This window comes from Thermobia domestica, chromosome 1 (assembly GCF_964235325.1).
Source record: "Thermobia domestica chromosome 1, izTheDome1.hap1.1, whole genome shotgun sequence".
NCBI classification, from domain to species: Eukaryota; Metazoa; Arthropoda; class Insecta; order Zygentoma; family Lepismatidae; genus Thermobia; species Thermobia domestica.
The window spans coordinates 86,323,373-86,349,353 of NC_137454.1; the positions used below are offsets into that span (position 1 = coordinate 86,323,373).

Below are 25,981 nucleotides of genomic sequence, written 5' to 3' on the forward strand. Positions count from 1 at the left end.
GTTCTTAAATAGAAGAAAATGGAATAAATCTCGACTCTCTGCCGTAGCCCTGTGTAAAATGGCGGTAGGTCAAAATGAAAACACAATCTGTATTGAAAAATCTATGCCCGCCTTTATAAATGTGAAACAATGAGACTGATGTGAAACAAGAAAACACGTATTTCATCATTTTAAAAATACACAATGTTTAAGGGAAAAAATACATCCCAGAGTCTCAGACGAGCAATAATTTTTAAAAAGCAAGAGGGGTAAAATTCCGTATCGTTTGAGAGTTGTTATAAAGTGAAAGAAGCTGGAGGAAGTCTCGACTGTGTACTTCTGTAAAATAGAGTTGAGTGGGGTTAATTTTCAGTTTAACGTCCCTTTCAGCAGCGAGGCTATATGCGACGGGACCTACTGATTAGATGGCCTCTCCTTTAGACCTGAAACATTGTTACAGATGTCAAAACAGGAAAGGACGTATTCCATCAATCAAAAGTAGGGTAACGTAGAGACGACCTAAAACACTTAGCATTTGTTTTGTGTGTGTACAGCGGGGGACACTTCTAAATGGTACAGCCATATGGAGATTTACGGCTAAGGTGTACCATTTAGAAGTGTCCCCCGCTGTACAAGAAAAGGATTATAGATAAGGGATAAACGCCTTATTGAATGAAAAAGTTACCCTAAATTACTAGTCATGCAGTATCTATCAAAGAGAAGGTAGAACTACATAAAATATTCGCAAAACATAAACACGTCGAAACTATGCAACTAGTGTCTAGGGGAAATTAGATTAAGGTATTGTAAACCTTCCAGCAGCTGAAAAAATGAATACCATATTTAATAAGCTCGGTGCTAGAGAAACAGTAATGTGTCTAAGTACAGGCGTCCGGAAATAAGGAAAAACTTAGGTTTGGTGTTTCTGCGGAAAACATGAGACATTTTGTGTGATGTGGGGACCAAATTACAAAATTGATATTGAACGCAGTAAAATAGCCCGGAGAACAAGCCAGTGTCATTCAAAAAGTAAAGTCTGGGGAGAGACAAACAACGTTCCAAGAAAATGCAAATATGCATGGATACAAACGTAACTCTGTCACACAACTGTAAGTTGATTACAGAGACCTTTGATGTAGAAATGACCTTTCCTGCTAATATTGTTATGTCCACAAAGCAGGTGTGAATATGGGGGACTGGAATGTTTCCCGAATATTCTAATTGGTGAATGTTTTTATCACCAATACCGTAGAATTGATTTATTAGTGTTATTTTGCACTCACTTAGTTTCGAAAAGCACTTCCTTTTACATTTGCAGTTTGGTCCAATAGTTTTCTTCGGAACATATTTGCCTTTCCAATTTACATCCTTTTCTCTCGCCTTCTTGGACTTCACAACATTTATTTTCCTCGCTTGCTCATTTCTCACTCGCTTTTTTTACCCTTTCTATTATTCGAGTTGCTGGTTATCTTAATTGACTTGGTAGTTTTGCTGCAATCTTTCTATATGCTTGGCTTCTCATTTTTCTCTTCCGAACTTGTGCCAGGAACACACTCTGTATCCATACCTAACATCTTATGTTCACTGTCCGTTCAATACATTTCATCTGATAAACTGCATTGTATTCATTCCGGCTAATTGCTTGGCTACAAATGAGACCTACCGGAAAACATTTTGCCCCATGATTCAATTACATTCCGACTTGTCTGTTTTTGCTGCAAATTAATGGAACTGGTTCTTTCAGATTGTCTTTTCATTGACAGAGGGTCGTTTGTTTATTACCGGACATTTATGAACTCTAGCTTTTGCCTCTTCCCCTTTTACCGTGTTTTTCCACAGGACACAAACAGGTGTACTTTATCATCCTTATTTGACAACTCTCAAACATTGTCCTATTTCATCCCTCTAGCTATTTGCAAAGGATTCCGCAAATCCTTATGGAAAATGGATTTCGGTGGAATTGTTTGAAACCGTGATATGTTGTAGAAATTATGATCCTGAGAAAAAGTCTCAATGGGCACAACCGCCAATCACCGACCGTTTGACCACTATAGGGTCACTTTTTTTCGAAGCAGTCGAAGATAACGATATTGTTGATTTCGGTGGAAAAGATTCTAAACCGTGATATGTATTAGATACTTTAATTCTGAGGAAATCTCGCCATGGGCACAAGCACCAATCACTGATCGTTTGGCTACTGCAATGTCACTTTTTAAAATCAGAAGAGTATAACGATAATTTGAATTTCGGTAAAATGAATAAAACTATATGTTGTAGATACTGTGATCCTGAGAAAAGTGTTAAGTTGTGGTTACCGAACTTAACCATGGGTGTACAGCATTTGTTCAATCGGGAGGTTCGGCCCGAATCGATCATCCTGTCTGTGGTTTTAAGAGGTTTACCTTTGTTCCACTCATTGTGACTTTTTCTCAGGGTTAAAATATCTACAACATATCACAATGTAAATCTAATCCACCGAAATCAAGAATATCATTATCTTCGACTGTTTTAGAAAAAAGTGGCCTGGTAGTGGCCAAACGGTCAGTGATTGGTGGTTGTGACTGTTGAGACTTTTTCCTCAGTAGGACAAGATCTATAACAAATAACCAGTGGCGGATCTAGGTCAGGGCCACGGGAGCCTAGTGACAAAATTATTTTCACTGACAAAGTGACTTTTTTCAGTGACAAAATTATTTAAGGTATTATTTATATATTTTTGAAAGTTTATATATACCTATCATTGTTTGGGTACTGGTTGCCCTCCTCCCCAGTTTTTATCTTCTAGATCCTCCACTGTAAATAACTGTTTCAGTCATTTTCACCGAAATCCAGCATATCGTTATCTTATGCTGTTTTGAAAAAAGAAAGTGGCCCTGTAGTAGCCAAACGGTCAGTGATTGGTGGTTGTACCTATTGAAACTTTTTCTCAGGATAAGATCTACAACATATCTCAGTTTCAGTCATTTTCGCCGAAATCCAGTATATCGTTATAATCGACTGTTTTCGAAAAAGTGACCTTATAGTAGTGGCCAAACGGTCAGTGATTGGTGGTTGTGCGTATTGAGGTTTTTTCTTCACGATCAGCGGCGCAAATCTGTCTTCAATATTCGGGGACGGGTAAGACGGTTCAAATATATATCTTGTCATCGTGAACACTGGCGCAAATCCCGGGGGAATGAGGGGACATGTCCCCTCCAATTTTGAAACAGTCCCTCCCAGTTTCAAGATTGGAGGGGACATGTCCCCCTCACCCCCCGGGATTCGCGCCAATGTTCACGATGACAAGATCTACGACAAATAACGGTTGCAGTCATTTTCACCGAAATCCAGCATATCGTTACCATTGACTGTTTTGAAAAAGAAAAAAAAAGTGATCATGTAGTGGCCAAACGGTCAGTGATTAGTGGTTGTCAAGATGGCGGAAAGGTGTGATTCGTGTGAGGATGATATCCTGAAAAACGAATATTCTCTACGGTGTAGTGCGAGTTGTGTAGGAAAATTCCACATTGAATGTAGAAACATTTTTATTTCTAAATTTAGAAACATGAACAGTGCGACCAAACGAAGGAAGTGTGGAAATTTTGTGTTTAATATCGAAGACATACAAAAGGGGAAGGCATTCATAAGAGCGTCGACTGAGATCAACGACCAGAGAGGGATGGAGGAAGCGAAGCAGCTCCAAGCCACGACCATTACAAGAAATAGCCGTGCCCAAGCATCAACTCAACCACCGAGTGAAAGTGAGCTAAAAGCAGGGGAGCAAGAGGGAAAGAAACTTGAAGACATCATAAATGATCCTAGACAACTTTGGTGACAGTTCTCCTATATCTGAACTTTTGTCAGCCGTGCGGGTATTAAAAGAGAGTGTAGTGTTTATGAGCCAGAAGTATGATAAAATATACGAAAAACTTTTGTATAGGAAAAACATGAGATTCGGAATATATGCTAGTACAGATTTATTATATATTATTCTAAGTTGTGGGAAAAACTATGCTTTAATGTCTATAATTCGATTGTTTTGTTTATTTGTTGAAGTTTAGCACTGAGGCATGTAACAAGTTTAATGTAAAATCCGAATCACTGTAATGCGTTCAATTCTCTCTCAGCAGGAATCGAACCCGGTACCACGTGCCCTAAAGGGACGTACGCTAGCCATTAGACAAGTGTGGAAGGAGCCACTGGATTATATATGCAGACTAGTAGAAACACCAATCTTCACACGAGAAAAATAAGGTTTATGGAAAATATTATAAAACCCCTTTTTAGTTTTAGGGTGCATGTTGATGGAAGTTTACTGCAGTTACGTATTCCAACATACGATCGTTCCTAAAATGTCCCTCGTCGCTACATGATTAGCATACACGTCTTTGATGCGGAAGGCGTGTTCAATTCCTTGTGGGAAGTCATGTGATTTGGATTCTTTTACAACTTCAAGATTGAGCAAAACCCGTTTCCTCGTACTCCAAAGTAGTGAATGGCTCTCTCTAATTCATGTAAATCGTTAGTCGATTTCATTACTCCAAAAATACATGATTAAACAGCTGCCATAAGTGTGCTTGCTGAAAGTTCAGACCAAGTTAAATCACTTTCTTTAACTTGAAATCGGACTATTCTTACCTTTAAATTAAATTGATGTTTAAAATTATTCTTCTTTTTTTCTTTTTACATGTATTTAAAAAAGTCATATCCAAATATTTTCTCCAGTCTCAAACCTTATTCAAATAGTATTTTTAAATAAAAATATTAATATTTCGCATGAAATGAAATATTTAGTTTAATGTGCCACAATTATACACCAATGCTAACGAGGGCGTGCTGATGATAATGAATAAAACCGTTATCCCTTTATAAATGTTAATGTAAGTTTCTCGTTGCCCCTTTATAATTGCTAATGTAAAGCTTTTCATTATTTCAGATTGAGTAAATGATTACAGTTACATTAGTGAAGAATGTGTTATTGCAAGTTGTTGGGTGCGTGAGAGAAACCACACAGGTATGAAACTGGTAGAAGTGCGTGCAGACTTTCGAACGAAGTTTCAACGAGATCCACTCCCGCATATGAGGAGTTGGAAGAGAATCCTCCGCATGTGATGATATGGGCAGGCGTAGACAGTAGACGCGTGTTTGGGCCGTTCTTTTTCGACGGTGTTGTGAATCACCAGCGATACCTGGACATGTTGCAGAACTGATTTGTTCCTGTCTTGGAGGAGCACGGAATCAAAAAGACATATTGGTTTCAGCATGATGGGGCACCTGCCCATTATGCCCTCGCCGTACGCGAATATCTTACGGAAGTCTTTCCTGGGCGTTGGATTGGTCGGGGTAGTCCGTATCTGCTCGCACTACTTGCCTGATCACCACGAAGCCCAAACCTCACCACCTGTCATAATCCGCTATGAAAGTTCATAAAGGGCATCGTTGCACAAAACCGTTACGATACCACTGCCGAACTGACAGAAGCTATGAAACAAGTTTTCACTTAAGTTATACCTGCAATACTCTGCAAACTGACGCACAGAACGTGGCGGCGTATTATCTTTTGTCATGAGAATGAAGGTCGACAGACTGACCCTTTGGACAGTTAATGTTTCCTATCTCAATAAACCTTCTCAAAAGCATTATTAATCATGTCATTCAGTTCTTTCCATATAGTTATTTCCGTACGTTTAGTGGTTAATGTTACTTACTTTCAGGGGCAACGGAACTTTGTGGCCACCCTGTATATATAAAAAGTTTTATGATGAAGTTCGGATATTTTTATGTCAGAAAAAGCAAAGTTAGTGGGTTTATGTTATGAATCATCTTCATCTAAACGAAATCAAACAAGTTTTGTTTTCTTACATAAAAATCATTCTTTATTACAGATTCAAATGCTATGTAATTTGAGCAATCATTCTTTACAGTAAAAGACTCTGAGTAAAATACTACATATACACTTTTATTTCTTTTTTGCTGTATAAATAACGATTTTAAGCACTTTATACACATATAAGTTCACAAAATTAACAACAAACTTCTATAATAAATAAATAATTCTAAGATAGACAGAAGTTTCAGTAGGTTAACACACAATATGTGCTACATATTTCTTTAGAATAGTGATGTTTCTTTCAACGTTACGAGAGAAGAGAATCGCACAGATAAAGCTCGATATACAATTATAACTATTTGTAAAGAAAAACATTATGCCACTTCTTTATAGTTAAGAACTTATTTAAAATTATCAGAGTACTTATCAAAACAACTTTCTCTTTTTGATATTAAATTAATTAAGTAACTGGCTACTTGAAAGTTTTCTCATTTTTATTGACCTGTATTTGCAAAGAACGAATATTGATTTTGGAGATTGTGTTGAATCAGTAATATAGGTCAAGAAAAGAGTGACAACAGAACAAAGGTTTTTTAAATATAATAATAATAAAGAAATATTTGTAGAACATGGATTAAAGAAATATACTGTTACAAAATGACATTCAAAGACGGCCCGCGATACGGAATCCAAGGAAATTTCCATTAGAATTCACTTTTAAGACTAAATTACAAGTATATATATTTAAAACATTAATATAACATTATCTTTAAAACATTTCCTAAATATCTTTTTAAATTTCTTAGAAATCGCCAATATGATGTATGATAATATGGAAATATAGTTTCTTCTTTAACTTTTTTTTTTCAAAACCATACACTGAACTGTCTTTGTGTCAATATTAAACGCTCATTTTTTTTTATTTGTGGTAGTACATCTCACTTCAAATTTAATTTAGATTTACTTACTATACAGATTATGGCGCTCCTTGCTAATAAGAAGTTTCTAACTTTCAAAGATCCGATTCTTTTCCTGTAACGGGAACTTCTAAATATGCTAGTGAGAAGTTCGTATTAAAGGATAAATTTTACTATCTTGACGTTCTTTCCTGATCCACCACTATCTAAATATGATCTGGTCAACACACTACTCAACTCTCGAAATCGGAACTCAGAGTAAACGGAATATTATAAGACATATACATTGTTTCCAGTTATGGTATCTATGGTAACATGGCTCCGTTTTCAATGGGTGTGGCTTAAAGAGATTTTCAAAGGTCATTGTTTCAGTTATTAATGCGTATATGAAATACTAAACTAGAGGGTGTCCTTTTAATGTACCATAAATCTTAAAAAGTGGAAATAGCTGTTTAAAGAAATGCTAAATGAGCAACATTATCTGACTAATAGCCGTCTACATTTTCGTATAGATTTTTCTTAAGCCTTTGTTTTATTGAGGACAGTGATACACCTGATAACATATTCAGACCCGAGCCAATTTTATATGACCCACCTGTAGTATGCGAGACAAAATAACAATATTAGAATTCGAAAGAGAAATTTTGAAACTTATTTATGTATGTACAATGAAAATCATAAAATTCTCTAATTTTGCGGAGGATTTAATGACATAAATATTTCGGAATTATAAAAGTCAGTGATTGGAAGTTTCAAATATTTCAGGAACTAAGATGCTAAAACATCATTTTTACACATCTTTGACCTTAATGAGCATGAAAGAAAATATTCTTTATTCACGTTTATCATGTAAAGGGTACAGAGAAGAAACAGTCAAAGCCTACAATGTGAAACTTTGAAGGAGAACGGTGTTAAACTTTGAATCGCAAATACTTGTATATGTGAATAGAACTTATGTTTCTTAAATCTTCGTTAACTTCTCATTCTATACGTTCTTTTCCTTTATAATTTGCCATGTTTAAATTATAATTGAAGGCAATTAAATGACTATAATCTATTTTATATTTTAGGACTTCGATTGTTTTTGCTTTATGCTCTTCAAGTACTTCCTTTAATCCCTAACATAACTCACTTTTTATTCATATCTGCTTAATGGTAACAGTACAAAAATTAACATTACACTGCTATTTTCTAAATAAAAATATATTAACGAGTTTTGCTCTATATCTATAATTAGAAATGTTGGCAGACTTTTGTAGCTTAAGAACAATAAAATGGAACTGTTCCACAACACAATATATTATGTAATTTGCACTTTGTAGGGAACAAAATATTACTGGGAAGTACTTTTTCATTACACAAGAAACTGACAGGAACGAAATATAGTTGCAATTGCAATAAATATTTGTTCACTGTTTATACATATATACATCTTATTTTCTATGAGTATATTCCTTTTTTAAGAAATGATATTTATATCACATATTCCTCAGTTTATGTCTATTATCAATGACTAGCAATATTATCCAAGTGTCAATAACACAGAGAAGGAATGAACATTATATAAACTCGAAAAGGAAAACTTAAACAAAAAATTAAAAAATATATAAAATAATTTTAGTGACGTACTTTCGGTAGTAAACACAAATGTCGTTGTAATGAAATATTACGTTCACATTATTACAAAATATTAAACAAAATGCACTACAAAAATGTATCAGAATTAATTTGGTAATCACTATATATTAAGTTTTGATTGTTTTAAACATCCAGGAAGTGAAAATAGTTTCAATGACTTCCATCACCAAGTCTAAGGATATTATGAAAATAAAATGTCAGATAAGTCTAATTATACATGAAATAACTTTACATAAAATGACAGTTACAACCCAAAATATTGAAATTGACACTGTTGTAAATTGCTAACAGGGAACAGGGACGAGATATAATCAGTTATTTTATTTATTTATTCTTTCATTTTGGTAGTAAAGTTCTCCCCTGTCTATAAAAAATAGAATAGATCTTTGATAGAATTCGGTATTTTTCTGTTTAATAAGGAGATTAAAACCTTAAAGACTGTTTCATAGAAGGATATATATTTAAAATAGTTTGAAGGTCAATCAGAACTTTTCCGGAGATTTTATTGTCTACATGATAATTTCAGGCTTCAAAACACCATTGACAAACCTTTTAGTTGTATTTTTTATTACTATATAGATTTCAATTTCTGCTTATTAAGTATAACATGCTATGTTGAAATATTCTAAACGGTTACATAGAAATTATTACCAAACAATTATGAATGAAGCAATGGACGGTACAATTTCAATTTGTTTCATGTCGTGATATGGGATCATTTATTGAAACATGTTTTGAAGAACTAATTCAGAATATGTTTCATTAGATTTTATTTGTATCCTTATCATAAATCCTATTATAATCGTCTAAATAACTCTAAGAGGAAAAAGTAAAATTATTCATGAACTTTATAAGTGCCTGAAATAAGCTGGGCTTGATATATGCAATTTAGAAATTATAATAATATTACTTCCTCTAAATTACAGTATCATAAACATTTGTTTCCATTGGCTGTACTAGAAGGAAGTAATTTGTAACACAAATTCTTCCTTTCTAGTAATCTAGGTTTTGCGTACAAGATATATCTCCAATAGTTACATCCAGATGTCAAAGAGAATGTTCATGTGTATAATTTCCACCGCTGTTCAGAAATTACAATGCTCCGGTAGCCACACCAAACAAAGGATATCATGACAAAAAAACTGATTATAGCATACTTCCTTTCCTTGAAAGAAAGAGCTAAAAAAAAGCATGTTTCTTCCACCAAACTTAACACACACCTTCATTTATTTTGTATTAATTTATATATTTCGATGCACCAAGGAACATATTGAAAGACGACGAAATTACGTTTTATTGACTTTCTAATGCTTAAAATACACTAACATACATAATTATCGCTTGGATGATGGTAAAATATATCCAAAGCATGAAGGAAGAGGTATGATTTGATCTCTGTAACTATACATAGACATAATATACTTTTATTTTATATTAAATATACTGTACTTTGAACGAATATAATCATTATAGATTTAGAGGCAAAGAATAAGACAAATATTTGATAAACTTCAAACTTTGTGTTGTTTGGCATTACGTATAATTTCCTAACTCTATTAACATTTAAAGCAAGATCCTTAAATACACAAATCAGTTTTAAAATACTACGTAACACCTTTGACACGTTCAGAATTGGTACTCATTGACTAAAACACACTGATAATATAAGAAACCATATTCTGTGCTCTTGCAGTAAATGGAATGTTGTAATTTTTAGCATAAGAAAAAAATACATTTTTAGGTTAAATATATGTATATTTAAGAGTAAATAATTAAACGAAAAATGCAGGAACTTACATGACACTAGTAAAAGTAAAAATTGTGTCAATATGGTAGTTACTATTAACAAGTTGACATCTATGAATGTAAATAAGTGATGATAATATGTTTTATTTTAAAGATTTAAAAAAATAATCCCGCCTGTTTAAAAAAATATCATAACTAGCTTCGAAGAAACAACGTAACTAACAGTTTAAGATAATAGCAATTGTAAATATATAAGTCAATATTATCATAAGTAAGAAATATGTTTGTGGCTGCGTTTCATAAAGTAATAAAGTGGAGGCTTAGTTTATTAAGCTACAATATCTTTATCACCAGAGTTCCTTTAGTATGTTTTCACGACCTAATTCAGGTATGCAATGCCTATAAATAAATAGAGATTTAAAAAAAAAATATTATGTTAAGCCTCGTGGTAATACTTTGAGGAAAGATTAAGGAGAATTCTTCACTACTTTGAGTTTCATAGCTTTCATATTATGAAGATTTATCCTCAGTAGATAACTATAATAGGAGAAAGATAGACTTGCTTCCTTAGTTAAAGGACTGATTATATTAATAGAAAAAGAATAATACAGAATAAAAAAGATGTGACGAATATAGTTACACTAATATTTTTTATATTATAATAACTACTTCCAAATATTTCTAGATCAATGGACTCTATTTTAAAAGATTCGTTTATGCTTAGTATACTTTACACTTCACTATATGTAAGTTGAGTGAAAGATAGAGCAAAATGTTCGTCAGTAAGTGAACAATCACTATTAGTTTTGTATTTCAAGTTAGTTTTTTACAAGTAATATTTAATTTAATGTTTTATGTTTGCAACAAGTAACATTTCATATATTTAATGTAAATATGTAAAACTTATCAATGAAATAAATTTAGACAATATTCCAACACGCTCAGGAATTTTAACAATTATTTTATTTACTTATAATTGTGATTCCTGAAAATCCTTTGTAATTCCTAGCTTTTGGCTATCTTTTAAAACCTTATTCACTGATGATATAAACGGAAGGGATAACAATAAAAAGACCGGAAAAATAAAAAAAGGAACGGACTCGTCAGGGTTAAGTAGTGCGAAGAACACCTTGTATTAGCTCCCATCGAATGGTGCAGCAGCACACTGTGGAATGGCGAACACAGTTTGTGCATTCTTTCACTCACTAGGAAAGTTCATGTTGATAATTTTCTTTTGGTGCCAGTGCTATATGTACGACTCTTTAATTACTGTCTCCTATTCCTTGCTTAACAAATCCTTATCTATATTCTGCTCTAGATTTTTTTAACAAAATAAGGACATTTTCAAAAAACAAATCTTCTATTTCATTCTTGACTCGAAATTTTTTTTGAATCAGCATTTTTTTTTTAAGTCTTGAAAGGTCTGAAACCGAGTAATGTGCTTTAGCATCTCAGAAAACAAATTATTTTCTGGAATCACAATTACAAATAAGTAAAAGAAACAAATTTAATGTAATTCACAAGTTTTAAATATTTGTCTTCTTTAAGTTTAACGTTCCACGCTCATGCTCCGAGGCTAAGAAAGAGTAAGAACGATAATAAACGGAATGGTGGGATGAAGGAAATGGGGAGAAAATGGAAAACTCAGAGCAAACCTGCATATATGGTTTTTGGCCACTACAAAGCCTAGTTGGCGAGAGCTGGGATGTATTTACCTTTATTCAATTTATCTTCATTTAATATATGAAGTGTTTATTGTTGTAAACCAATTTATTTAAGGAATTATTTAAAATTTCAATAATTTTGCAATATTTGAAAAAATTGTTCTCACAAAATGAGAGAAAAACAGAAGATACATTTCTAATCAAATCATCAAATGATATGATCATGCCACGTACTTTAGAGTGAGTTAAGGATATCCCAAAATCACTGTTATTTTCTTTTTCCAATATGATTATTTAAGCTAATTTCAACCTGATAATCGTCAAGAAATCTGTTGTTTAAGTTTTGACCCACTCAATCAATGAAAATTCAGACGAACTTTCATTAATTTTGAGGGTTGAAAACCAACACGAAAGATTTTTTTTATGCTAGTGAAGTTCAAATTAACTTAAGTAATCATTACGAAACTAAATACTTTTGCTATAAATTTACAAATAACTTTTCTTTTTCAGAAGAACATTGTTAATGTCTTACTTTCACTCGTTCATTGTAAGTTCCTTGATTCTTCGTATTGAAATTTCCATTTTACGTATAATATTTTACAAAACTTACTTCAATAACATTCTTAGTTTGATTATATTTTTTTTCCTGAGACGTTCTTTCTCGCAATAAGATATACATTGAATTCGAAGTTCATAACACACATCATATTGTTATTTTGCTATTGAGATTCATTTAGCAGGTTCAAGTAAACAAGTTGATTTAAAGTAAACAAGCTCTTTTAGTTAATTCAGAGCAATAAGAGAGACAATAATATGTATTATAAACTTCTGCAACCAGTATAATTACATATTTACGCTTTTGGACAGTATAGTTCATACTTAAAACAATAAATTCTGTCTTATAATCACACGGCTGCATTTTCTCTACTTCTCTTGAACTGGATAGGCACCTCAGTCTCCATTCTAAATATTTAATATATTCTATTCTGTTAAAAATGAGTCAAGTGAAGCAAAAATAAACTCAAATAAGATTAGTTAAGCTTACTTTTAATATTTTTAACATCTAAAATTAAATATTAAATTTTTTAAAAAAAAATATTTGGCACCAGGATTAAATCATGTCTTCCTATCGTTGTCACTAGAAGCAGGATCAATCGTCTTGCAAGAGTAACAAGGAAATAGAAAATTATTATATTATCAATTTAGATTAATGCCAAACAAGCAAAATCTTGTTGGAGTTCTAAGGAGTAGTTAGGCAAAAACTAGTTCCATCCTGTCTCTTATTAGTGCCTACATTCCACAAATGTCAGCTCCAAAATTCTACTTTAAAAGGAATACGGGATAAACTCTATTTCTTGGTCCAATAAAACTTGACAAACTCATCGTTACTAAGTTTGCAAGATACTTTTTAGCTTATTTCAGACGGCAGTAACATTCTAATGACTGTCATTGGTATATGAATTGTGAATCATTCAAAAATTACATAACTCCACTTAGTTACTTCACACTATAAACGAGATTAAAAAAAAAAAAAAAAAAAAGAATTCCTCATTTTGTCTAAACATGTCTATAATTTTTGCTATTAATATGATTCTTGTATAGTCTAAGAAAAGCTACGAAAATAATTCTTACCAAACTTTAAATGTTTTCGTTAGAAAAACAAGCGTGTTTTCTTTTCTTTCATGTTTACGGTTAATGTCTAGCGTAGCTATAATGTTATATCAATTTTTTTATCAAAATCTTATCGTATATTTTGCAGGAGCAATGTTAATTGTTTATATTTAAGGCACAAAGTGCTGTTTAAGCATATGATCTTTATTTATCTGCTGCTGTTTAATGTACACCAAATATCTTTCAAATATATATGTGTTCATTCTTTTTGTTTTATTGCATATGATAAATTCAATTAATATCTTTCATTAAAATATGTTTTGATTATCATATATATTTTAATATTTCTTACGGGTATCCATGTCGGATTTCAGCTGTTGTAATATGTTAGTTACATATTATCTCCACCTGGTTTACTTTCAGTATATTGTTTTAAGGAGATGTATATAACAATGGGATAAAATACTTATAGTTAAGTTATCTGGCATTTTTTAAAAAGGAAAACAGTTTCAAAATACAATTATTCCAATTAGCAAAGTTTTACGGTAAATTTTCTCATCTCCTAGAATATTTACGAAATTGAGGGAAATTAAAAATGTACTTAACGTGTATTTTATGACTTGATTCCATAATCATTATTTTTTCCTTATTGGTTTTCTCCTGACAGTGTCGCTGCTTTTTTTTGGATAATAAAATCCAATATATTTCAATCAAAAATTTTCTTGTAGGCCTTATATCTGGACATATAGTATAACCAAACCCAAACTATCACTTAACTCAGTATGATGTCCTTATTCCGTAAAAAATACGAAAACTCAATTTAGGGACCGTTCAAAAATTTTGTGGCCCCTGATCTGAAAACTAATTATTGGCCAAGATCGCAATCTTTTCATACCTTTTTTTGGAATCATTCCTAAAATTCTTGTTTCCTTTTCAGTTAAGGTCTTATTCTTAAAACCTTAATACATTATCTTTATAAAATGTTTTTCTTTTAAAATTTTAGAAAAAAAATGTACAAAGGATTTTTGGAGCTAACGAGAAACTACTCATATTTCTGATTATCTCAAGCAAAAGGAGGGAAATTAGAAAAATAGTATGCAATTTTTTGTTGCCTGCCTATCCAGTTATCAACTTGTGGCAGCCTAAGTTTTGTCTTAAAGTAATGAATTAGAAACAAAAAAAGAATCATAATTTGACTTTGATTCTTACGTATTTCATTACAGTCTTATACGTATATATTTACTGAGACTTTTCATTTCGCGTAATTGACTGCTAAAAAAAATGGCACTTAATCATATTTTCTTCACACTTTCAACAACTCACACTTAACTCTCAAATATTTACAAATTCACATTTACAAATGTGTACAGTTCTTGAGCGCATAATTTCCACAATGCAACATACAACATAACGCTGTATAAATATAACACATTTTTCGTATCTTTTTTTAAAATTTGTACATACAGCCGTAACAATAGCAATAAAATACTATAAACAACATGAACACAAAAATATAAACATCCTTTGAAATGGTAACATCACTAACCTTTCATACATCTATATACACACATCACTTGTATAAATTTACTGATGTATATATAATATACATCGTTCGTACATACATATATTTATGCAACATTGCAGCCACTAAAAATATGATCTGCATATAAGAAAGAAAAAAAGTTAATGTCATAAAACTGTCACTGCATTTGACTGGTCTTGACACGTGGCTCCGCAGTAATCATCACTCTCATCAGCTCGTGGCTGTAGAGTCACGTATTTGGTCAAACACATGCCCGTAGGAGACCTTTGGGACCCCAAAAGGGGTTCTCTTATACACCCTTGTCCTCCATTTTCAAGATGTGTTGCACTAGTACACTGTAGAGACTCTAGAGGGTTGTGAAGAGGTAGTGATATCAGACTGTCTGTGTTACCTGAGAGCGATCTGTGCCTTAAAGCACCAACTGTCTTCCCACTAAGGGACACTGAACATTTTCTTATCTTCTCTGGAAGATTGATTTCAGATTCCATGTCATCAAATTGCACGGATGCAAGAGGTACATCCAAACAAGGTACAATCAACCGAGGATTATTCGCCAGAAATTCGACAATTTCTGAAGCTTGTGGCCTCTGCCTTGGATCAATGTTCCAGCACGAACGAAGGAGACCTTCCCTATAACGAACAGAGATATAGTTGAATTTTCCAGTCTAACTATTTAATCGAGTAAGTTAAAAAAAAAACATTAATTTAAAATTTATTCTAAGAATAATTTATGAATTATTCAACAAGAAGAGGTAACACTCGTTTTTTTAGCATGGACCACATACTAAATTGCTAGATTTCTTTGATGTTGATGCCAAAGAATACAAAACTAAATGTAACTGGTAAATAGTCAGTCGCTATTCTTGCTGCAACTTAAACAAATTTAGTGTAGTATTGTAATATGTAAGACGTACTATCTAATGATATTTAAGAACAAATCTTCATAACTTAAAAAAAAAAAAAAAAAAAATATTGAAAAGGCAATGTTTCGATGGACTAATTTGTCCTCTATGAATACCCATTTCCATGCAAAAGCTGTATTTGATCGTTGAATTGTTTTTAAATACCATGCTAACAAATCTCCAACTATGAGGTACTAACAAGTTGAGGAAACAACCGATTTTTAACACACCAATTCCTCTGTAATGTTGCACAAAGAATGAAAAAGTGCCCGTTAATACAATACAACCGTTAGAAATGTTCTGAATGTGGATACATGATTGTCGAAGCACAACACATAGCTATGGTACAAGGTATATGGTCTGAACGAAAGAACGCCGATTTCAAGTGTAGGAGAATGTATGGCTATTCTGAAAGCGGACTGGGTAGGTAGTGGTTAACGCATCGGCACCGAAGATCCCAGGTTTGGGTCTCGCTCCAGTCGTACACTTTTTCACTCTTTCTGTAATATTAGTACTACTTGAATGTGACCACTATTGTTATTAATAGACTTGGATAAAATGTCTAAGAAATACAACTTACAATTGAGGTTTTACGCCAAGAGGTATTGTAAGAGTGTTTCCTGCTTTCACATGCTCCAAAACTTGATTGTTACTCATTCCTTGAAATGGGAAACTTCCGAAAGTTATAATTTCATATAATAGCACTCCAAAAGACCAAATGTCAGACATGGGAGTAAATATTCCCAATCCAAGACTTTCAGGTGCCATCCATCGTACAGGAAGCATCCCTGTGAAGTGAAAAAATAATGATAAATTACGACCATATTTGAACAAAAATCTTACCAAAGAATACATGATATTAGAAGACATCTTAGAAATTTATGTATATCTCGTATATTCGAAAAACGTTGCATTTGGCAAGATACGATTTATATTACGGCATCGTGCTATTTCTGCTTACTTTCAGTATCAATTATGCTCCTCCGTTCTTGCTTACTTGTTAAGACCAAATTTCTGAGCAGTAGCTTTCAAAGTGTGAAGGGTACAAGAGACTATCTCTCATTCCTTAAAAGTTTTAATATAGATTTGTCAAGTTTTTTTTTTTTTTTTTTTTTGGTTTTGTTTCTTTTTTCTTTTAATAAGTAGATAACAAAATTATATTTTACTAAATAATAATAAGATAATGTTAAAAAATTAACTGTGGTTGTCATATAGGAGTTTTCAGTGCAAATATCAACTGTCTAATGGTTATTTCTCCATAACTCGCCTTGAGCACTACTAATAGAACATTGTGATAGTTTAAATAAACCCAGAAAAGCATGACTTCAATTGACTTTAGTTTAATGATGTGCCATGTACGTTGAATGAATCTGGACTATTTTAAACTTTTGATTATTGGGAATACTTTAAATGGACGAATGAAGTAAAAATATATACCGATAACGAAAAAGAAGAAACTATTGTTTACTCATTACAAACTAGAACAGAAGATAAATTGAGTATATATGATTCTCAGATACTATCAATATATCAAAGTATTTGCCTTTAAACGATAAAAATCTGATGATATAGCATTAGAAAGATAAATTAAAAATTATTTCTTTATTTCTTAATTTGAATTTTAAAGCGGTCTCCTACTGTTTGGAAAAAAAATAGATTTATAATTTAACGTCCCATGTTTATTAATAATGTAAATGATGATTGTAAAATTAATTTGTTTATGCTGTCACACCAGAAATCGAACTCAGCCACGTGGAACTAAGACACATGCACTAGCCACTACACCAGCGGAGAGGGCTACTTCTTGAATAAGTATTAAATACTAATCTCTGATTGTGAATTCTGTACTAACTTAAGAGAGTGAATTTTTTCTATCGAATTTTGCCAATAGAGCATATATGTTCGTCTGAAATATCGTTTTATTAATCTCTTAAATATAAATTATAAATATAAATAGAATTGCCTCCAATAATATTATTAGTATTGCCTCAAATATTTGTACCTACTATTAGTTCATCGTAAAGTAAAGATTAATAATTCTCTAAGAAGCCGAAACATTTGCGTATTATTGAAAAACGATTTTACAATGAAACATAAAATATTGCTCTTAGTGAAAATTGCAACATCAAGAACGATAACGGGAATGGATCCAAACTTACAGGATCTGTACTGCAGAGTATGAAGAACAAATAGTTACAATTTCAGCAAGATGGCATATGTGTAAACTCAGGGCTCCTTTGGTTCTGTGCGTATAGTAGTACCGCGAGGAATGGTTTACGCATCACTCAGATAGTGATGCGTGGACATGTCTACATGAGAAGTGGGGCAAGTGTCACTATGTCTCATCGTCATAAAAGGGAGCGATATAAACATAGAATTAACAACACCGTATGCAGCGTCAATCAGGCATGATCGTGATAAACCACACAGCGTCGTCTACAGTGTTATATCGAAGCTGGAGTGTGGACTTGTCTGCGTAGATGGTTCTACGGCTTCTGCTGAGCGCTGGACTCATGTCTCGCATGCCTTTACGTTGACTTCTATTGACTCAAGACTACAAATGCTTTAGACGTCAAGAGTGTGTGAACGTCGTGAACGTGCTGATTGGCAGTAGTATTTTTGGGTGGGTCCCGCTTTAAGATATTATGCTCTAAAGTGGATAGCCGAATGTGTATCAGACGCTATCATGATGAGAGCTATCTACCAGCCTGCATTTTCGAATGTCATAGCGGCCGAACGAGAGGTATGATTTTGCGGAGCTCCATTGGGTATAACACACAATCTTAGCAGCTACGCACTGAGAACAATCTCATTAGTGCCCGCTACACATCAGGGTAGTTCTAGAAGGCAACGGCAAATTCTTGCTTCAAATAACTCCGAATGCCGTAATGCAGCAAGTCAATGCCTAGCCACACGTATCTCAGAATGTGCAAGGTTTTTTCGAGGACTAACAAAAACCATTGCTTCTCTGACCTCATAGTCATCTCATATATGTTATATGGTTCGTCGTCACCTTATCTGACGAGGTCCTCCACCAGACAGTGTTGATGTCTTGTCGCAGCGTGATAGGGGATTCCTCTGAAATATATTCAACACTTGATTAATTGACGCCATAGCGTACAGAGACTTTGATTGCAATATGTGGAGGATTTACGTCATACTGATTTATCAAGGTTAAAGCTGCTGTACGGTTTTGAAATAGTAATAATTTCTGTGTAATCATGTAACGAATTTATGGGATAAATTTCTTTTCACTACACAATCATGTTCTCGGTGTTGCAATTTACACATGTACAGAAATGTATTTGTAAGACATATGTTTAAAAAAATATACCTTTTCTATTGAATTTGTAATAATCATTTTCGTACATTGGTCGAGTCATTCCAAAATCACCTAGTTTGATGACTCGATTAGCATTGACTAGACAGTTTCTGCACGCTATGTCCCTGTAAAAGATCAGACAGAAAGGTGAAATACGTATATCAATGAATATATTTACACATACTTATCTCCCTTTCGATGTACAATTATTTTCATGCTTATGTTCATAGCATAAAACGTTTAAATCTAACAATGGAAAATTTTTCTTCACTTAAGAGCCTGACATACTAAAAATAATACAAAATTTACGATAGTAAGACTATTCATGGCTTTGGATTAATTGTTTTAACAAAAGAGACACTGACCAAAGCTTAAAACTTTATTTTAAATTATAATTTGTAACTGTTTCGGATATCTAGCATATCCTTCTTCAGACACGATCGAAATTAATGAAAATACAGACATATATATAAATGTTGTTATAACAGAGTTTAAATTCTTTAACCGTCGTATATATGGCCATTGTTATAAAAAATTTTAAATTCTTTTAACAGTCATATATAGAGTCATTGTTGTACTTTTTTATTTTTATTTATTTATTTATTTATTTATCTTATTTACCGAGTCCTTCAGCCAATCCTATAAGTCTTCGTGTTCACTTTCCAATTAATCACTTCCTTCATTTTTGGTTCTTATAAGGGCCTTTTATTTTTATTATTTTTTTATTTTTATTTATTTATTTATTTATTATTATTTTTTTTTCTCTATGTTATTCAAACTTACTTGCCATGATTCATTAATTGGTAAGCCCCCTGTCCAGTTCATCAGTTTATCTCTTCCTACCTTCTTTATCCAATCCGCTTCTTTTCACTTCCTTATTATCATTCTTTTCTCCATCTCCAATACTTCCGTCTTATCCGTCAGTGGAGGCAATTAATTGGGATAAGACGGAAGTATTGAAGATGGAGAAAAGAATGATAATAAGGAAGTGGAAAGAAGCGGATTGGATAAAGAAGGTAGGAAGAGATAAACTGATGAACTGGACAGGGGGCTTACCAATTAATGAATCATGGCAAGAAAGTTTGAATAAAATAGAGAAAAAAATAAAAATAAATAAATAAATAAATAAATAAATAAAAATAAAAAAAAATAATAAAAATAAAAGGCCCTTATAAGAACCAAAAATGAAGGAAGTGATTAATTGGAAAGTGAACACGAAGACTTATAGGATTGGCTGAAGGACTCGGTAAATAAGAAAAATAAATAAATAAATAAAAATAAAAAAGTACAACAATGACTCTATATATGACTGTTAAAAGAATTTAAAATTTTTTATAACAATGGCTATATATACGACGGTTAAAGAATTTAAACTCTGTTATAACAACATTTACATATATGTCTGTATTTTCATTAATTTCGATCGTGTCTGAAGAAGGATATGCTAGATATCCGAAACAGTTACAAATTATAATTTAAAATAAGTTTTAAGCTTTGGTCAGTGTCTCTTTTGTTAAAAAAAAAATTTACGATTTTTCTTTTGCTTGTTTTTCATAAGTATAAGAAGATAATGAGATGCAACTTATCACAATCATAGATAATGCTGTTCTAGAACAGAAAATATGAACCTGAAGAATTTTCAGTGCTGCCATCCATACAAATTGAAGTGTTGCCAAAATAACATTTTCCCTCAAATCTAAGTTAAGGCAGCGATTAGAACGAACTCAACCGCATTTGATTACGTATCATGTTGTTTTGAAATCCTGTGAACTACTTTTTAAATAGCATTATTATTTAAACTGTATGTTAAAACTATTTTGTTTATTACAAACTAAATACAACTATTATTTAAAAAATAGTTCACAGGATTTCAAGACAATATGATACATAATCAAATGCAGTTAAGTTCGTTCTTCTAGTCGCTGCCATAACTTAGATTTTAGAGGAAATGTTATTTTGGCAATACTGAAAATTCTTGAGGTTTATATTTTGTGTTGTAGAATAACATTATCTATGATTGTGGTAAGTTCCATTTCATTATCTTCTTCTACTTATGAAAAACAAGCAAAAGAAAAATGGTAAATTTTGTATTATTTTTAGTATGTCAGACTCCACGGACCATATGAAAATTATCTTAAATAAGAATAAAATCTGGCCAAAGCTTAATGATTAGATATACTTTTTATAGCTAATCTATGTTATAGTTTCGATAATGTATCATTGTCTTCATCAGACACATTAGCTTAATGTAATAATGTGTCTGATGAAGAGAATGGTAACTAACTGTTTCTTACTTTTCTTAATTATTTATTTAAATCAAACGTAGTTCCGAAGCTTGAATGAGCAGTATTTAGATAAAAATCATGTTTTTTCCAAAACAATTTTAATTAAGATGTTCTTGATATGTGAAATATAGTTTACTTGTTAATACTACTAATATACATTACTTTATTTATAGTTTATTTTCTAACTTGTTTAGTTCTTTTAGTAAAATGATAAACTGATCTAGTTCATAAAGAACATAAAACAGAAAGTATGTATGGAGAAAAAATTACTTAGTACCTAATTTGATTTAAATTTTGATGATTTTTTAACAGTATTATAAAATTGAAATTACAATATATACGAAGATACAAAAGTAGACATACAATAATGAATCTCAGAAATAAAGGTTTTTAAGGTAGAATTACATTTTTTTATATTTTACTTCTTTAGTTTTGATTAACTTTCTGGTTTTATTATTTTACATTTCTTATTTTTTAATTTTTACTGTTATTTATGATTGATTTTTTTAAAAAAAGAAAACTGTATATCTACTTTTTGTATCACGATTATTCTGATTCTATTTAATGTGGTAACTTTTAGCTTGACCTAAGTAATCTTAAAATTAATTTTGAGATAAAATAAAGCACTTACCTATGTACATATTTTAGATCTGCAAGGTAACTTAACGCTCTTGCTGCATCAAGAGCCATAGAAGTTAGTTTTTTACTAGAAATTTCTTCAGATTCTTCGACGTTTCTGTCGCTAACTAAGTGTCGACGAGCTAAGAGAAAAGTCTTCAAATCCCCTAAAAAAGAAAGCAGATACATTTTAATAAAATAACATTAATTACGTTAACAAAAAATGTTCTTACAAGTTAGTGCCTCCTGCGTAACAAAATTCATGATTGACGACGTGTTTCAACTTTAAAAACTCTGAAACGTACTTTTCTTCAATTATTTTCGAATAAGTGAAAACGGTAGTAGCCACGACAATGCTTTAACGTATATTTTGCTTCCTTTCAAACTATTTTGGTACAATAATTGCTGATAGAGCTAAGAAATTGGATATGTAAGTTATGGGTGTTTTAAAACAACACCGACAACGTTTGGGAGGTTATTCCTGACACCAAAATAAGACAAAAAAAGTATAGACCAACCTGGGTACAGAAATGCTTCCTTAGGGAGTTACAGGCTGCCGAAAACATGAAAAAATGAACTTTAAATGTCCATAACTCCACTAGATTGTTGTGGAAGTACCGCAGGATTCTGAAACATGGATATTTGGATAGGGCATATATTAGTTCCTATGGGAAGTCTTGACCCGACTACGGTAGGTCCTATAATATTGGAGCTATGGACCTTTAAAGTTCATTTTTTCGTTTTCTGCAGCCTATAACTCCCTAAGGAAGCATTTGTGCACCCAGGGTGGTCTATACTTTTTGTCTTACCTTGGTGTCAGGAATCACTTCCCAAACGTTGTCGGTGTTGTTTCGAAACACCCTGTATAAAAATAGGATACATATAATAATGGGAATGAGATAAACAGTATTACTTTTTATCACGAAGTATGATAGTTAAAAGTTAAACTCAATCAAACAGTTTCAGTGTGTTTGTTAATGATTTCTAAATGCTGCTAAACTGGAGACATAAATGGAAGTTTCTGCCTTCCTGTAAAACTTTTCTGAGTGAAAAGGTAATGATCCCATCGTTATTTCTTCTCTCTCTCTCTCTCTCTCTCTCTCTCTCTCTCTTCAAGAAGTCCAATTCAATCTACTTTTGAGAAGTAAAGTGATTATATTTTCACTCTGAAAAGTTCCACGGAAAGGCAGGAACCTTTTCACGTACCTCCAGTTTAGCAGCACTTAGAAGTCAGTGACAAGTTTCAACTACATTGTGATAGAAGAAACGTTAATATTTAGTTATCTTGGAACAACCTTTCTGTCTCCTATATCAAACAAATTCATTCAACATATTAAATATTCATTGTTCATCATATAACTATACTGTAATTAACAGAAAAAAGGGGTGTTTTGTTTGTAGGTCACAATTGATATATGAAGATAAAGAATGTTGAACAGTATATTATTTCTAAATTTTTAAGTGTAGAGATACTATATAATTACAATTATAAATACTATATAATAAGATATTTGTTAAAGGTTCACAACTTTTACTTTTATTGATACAAATATGCAAAAAATATTTTATAAAATAAATGAAGTTATAAATTTCATTAAATTCCAAAGAGTAAAAGCTATGCAACTGAGTCAGAGATTAAAGCAGAGAGCAGGCATACATTTTCCTTCATACGTAAATAGTTTGTTTAATTTAATAAGAGTTATCGTACCACCAACAACATTGTAACTAATTGAATGTCCACAAATAAGTATGAACACAGATAATGCTTTCTATATTAATACATTTTGTTTCGAAATATTTATCAGTTATTCAACATAACAATTCAATGATAACTTTTCCTTAAAGAGAGATATCACCAATAAAAAAAGTCATAAGGACAGTTACAGCGACAATTTGTTATACATTAATTATAGTTCTTGCCCTATTTGGGTTACGAATCAAGGTACACATACCGTACAGCATAAATTCCATCACAGTGTAGACAGGTTCATTTTTAGTGCAAACACCTAATAATTTCACAATATTTTTGTGCTCAAATCTCTTCATGACTTCTGCTTCACTTAGAAAATCAAGCTTTTCTTCAGTCGTAGAACCGACTTTTAATGTTTTCACAGCCACTGCAACCTGATAACAAATAATAGTAATATTAATGAACTATTTATTAAAAGGTTTTTATGATTTTTTGTACCAAAATTTACCTGCCAAAATAATTTTGATGTATTCAACTTTGCTTAGCACTTTTGCTAGAATAAGATAGTAAAGTTGGAAGAAAAAACAATAAAGATTTGTTGATGCTATCATCGTACAAATAAAAGATAAATTGTACTTTAGCAATGAACTTAATGTCGCTTCTGGAAAAATTGTTTCAATTATTAAAAAATCAGCACTTATGACTTTTCGAATAACACAAAAGAGCAACATATTCAAGCTAACCTTGCTACTGTAAAACATACTAACCATTATCAACATTAAATTCTTAAATTTGTAAATAGCTATATGTTTAAAATGACAGAAATATGTTTCAAATCTAAATGATAAATTAGAAAGATTGTGCTATATTGAGCTTTTGAGTTTTGCGTCCTTATGCAACAACGATGTTCTGAAGGACGGGATCTATTACACAGAATACACACATACACAAGAAAGTTCTGTACAACGAACCCCTGGGTATGGATTCGATGTATTTTATTACACAGAATCCAAATTTTGAAAGTTCCCGGGACGATTGACAGTCAATTCCCTTTTTTTGGGCGAAAAACGAGCGATTTTGGATAGGTAAGACACACAATTTTCGCCCATAAAATAAAATTGATATGGTCAATCGTCCTAGAATTTCGAAGTTTAGATTCTGTGTAACAAAATACATCAGATCCATACCTGTGGGTCAGCTGCACTTTTTTTTTTTTTTTTTTGTATGATTGTGTCACCCGTATCCTCATTATCCAAAATCTCTCAAGTTTTTTTGACCATAACCAAAAATTTACGGTCAATAGTCTTGGGGTTTTTGAAACTTGGATTCTGCTTAACAAAATACGTCGAATCCATACATAGGGTCTGCTGCACAGAACTTTTGGTTTTTGCATAGCTGTATTACGTGTATTCTCCCTATCCAAAATAACTCAAGTTTTTCACCCATAACAAAATATTTACACGGTCAATCATACTAGCGTTTTTGAAACTTGGATTCTGCTTAACAAAATACGTCGAATCCATACATTGGGGACTGCTGCACAGAACTTTTGGTTTTTGCATAGCTATATTACGTGTATCCTCCCTACCCAAAATCGCTCAAGTTTTTCACCCATAATAAAAAATTGACACAGCTATCATCCTGAAGTTTCGAAATTTGGATTCTGTGTAACAAAATACATCGAATCCATACTCTGGGGTCTGGTGCATGGAACTTTTGGTTTTTGCATAGCTGTATTACGTGTATCCCTTATCGCTCAAGTATTTCACCCATAACAAAAAATTGAGATAGCTATCTTCCTGAAGTTTCGAAATTTGGATTCTGTGTAACAAAATACATCGAATCCATACTCTGGGGTCTGGTGCATGGAACTTTTGGTTTTTGCATAGCTTATTACGTGTATCCTTTATCGCTCAAGTTTTTCACCCATAACAAAAAATTGACATAGCTATCTTCCTGAAGTTTCGAAATTTGGATTCTGTGTAACAAAATACATCGAATCCATACTCTGGGGTCTGGTGCATGGAACTTTTGGTTTTTGCATAGCTGTATTACGTGTATCCTTTATCGCTCAAGTTTTTCACCCATAACAAAAAATTGACATAGCTATCTTCCTGAAGTTTCGAAATTTGGATTCTGTGTAACAAAATACATCGAATCCATACTCTGGGGTCTGGTGCATGGAACTTTTGGTTTTTGCATAGCTGTATTACGTGTATCCTTTATCGCTCAAGTATTTCACCCATAACAAAAAATT

At 32.2% G+C, this 25,981-nt stretch overlaps 1 protein-coding gene across 1 annotated transcript in view; it reads right to left on the bottom strand.

Moving 5' to 3' along the window:
* Positions 1–5,806: 5,806 nt before the first annotated feature.
* The window catches only part of LOC145687106 (uncharacterized), a 316,539-nt gene continuing 296,364 nt past the window's right edge, over positions 5,807–25,981 (bottom strand). The window contains exons 17-21 of the mRNA XM_081760566.1: positions 23,987–24,158; positions 22,048–22,201; positions 19,144–19,256; positions 16,390–16,597; positions 5,807–15,537 (exon numbers count right to left, since the gene is read on the bottom strand). Coding sequence (XP_081616692.1) covers positions 15,054–15,537; positions 16,390–16,597; positions 19,144–19,256; positions 22,048–22,201; positions 23,987–24,158 — 1,131 coding nt within the window. The 3' untranslated portion in view covers positions 5,807–15,053. The remainder of the gene's footprint in view (positions 15,538–16,389; positions 16,598–19,143; positions 19,257–22,047; positions 22,202–23,986; positions 24,159–25,981) is intronic.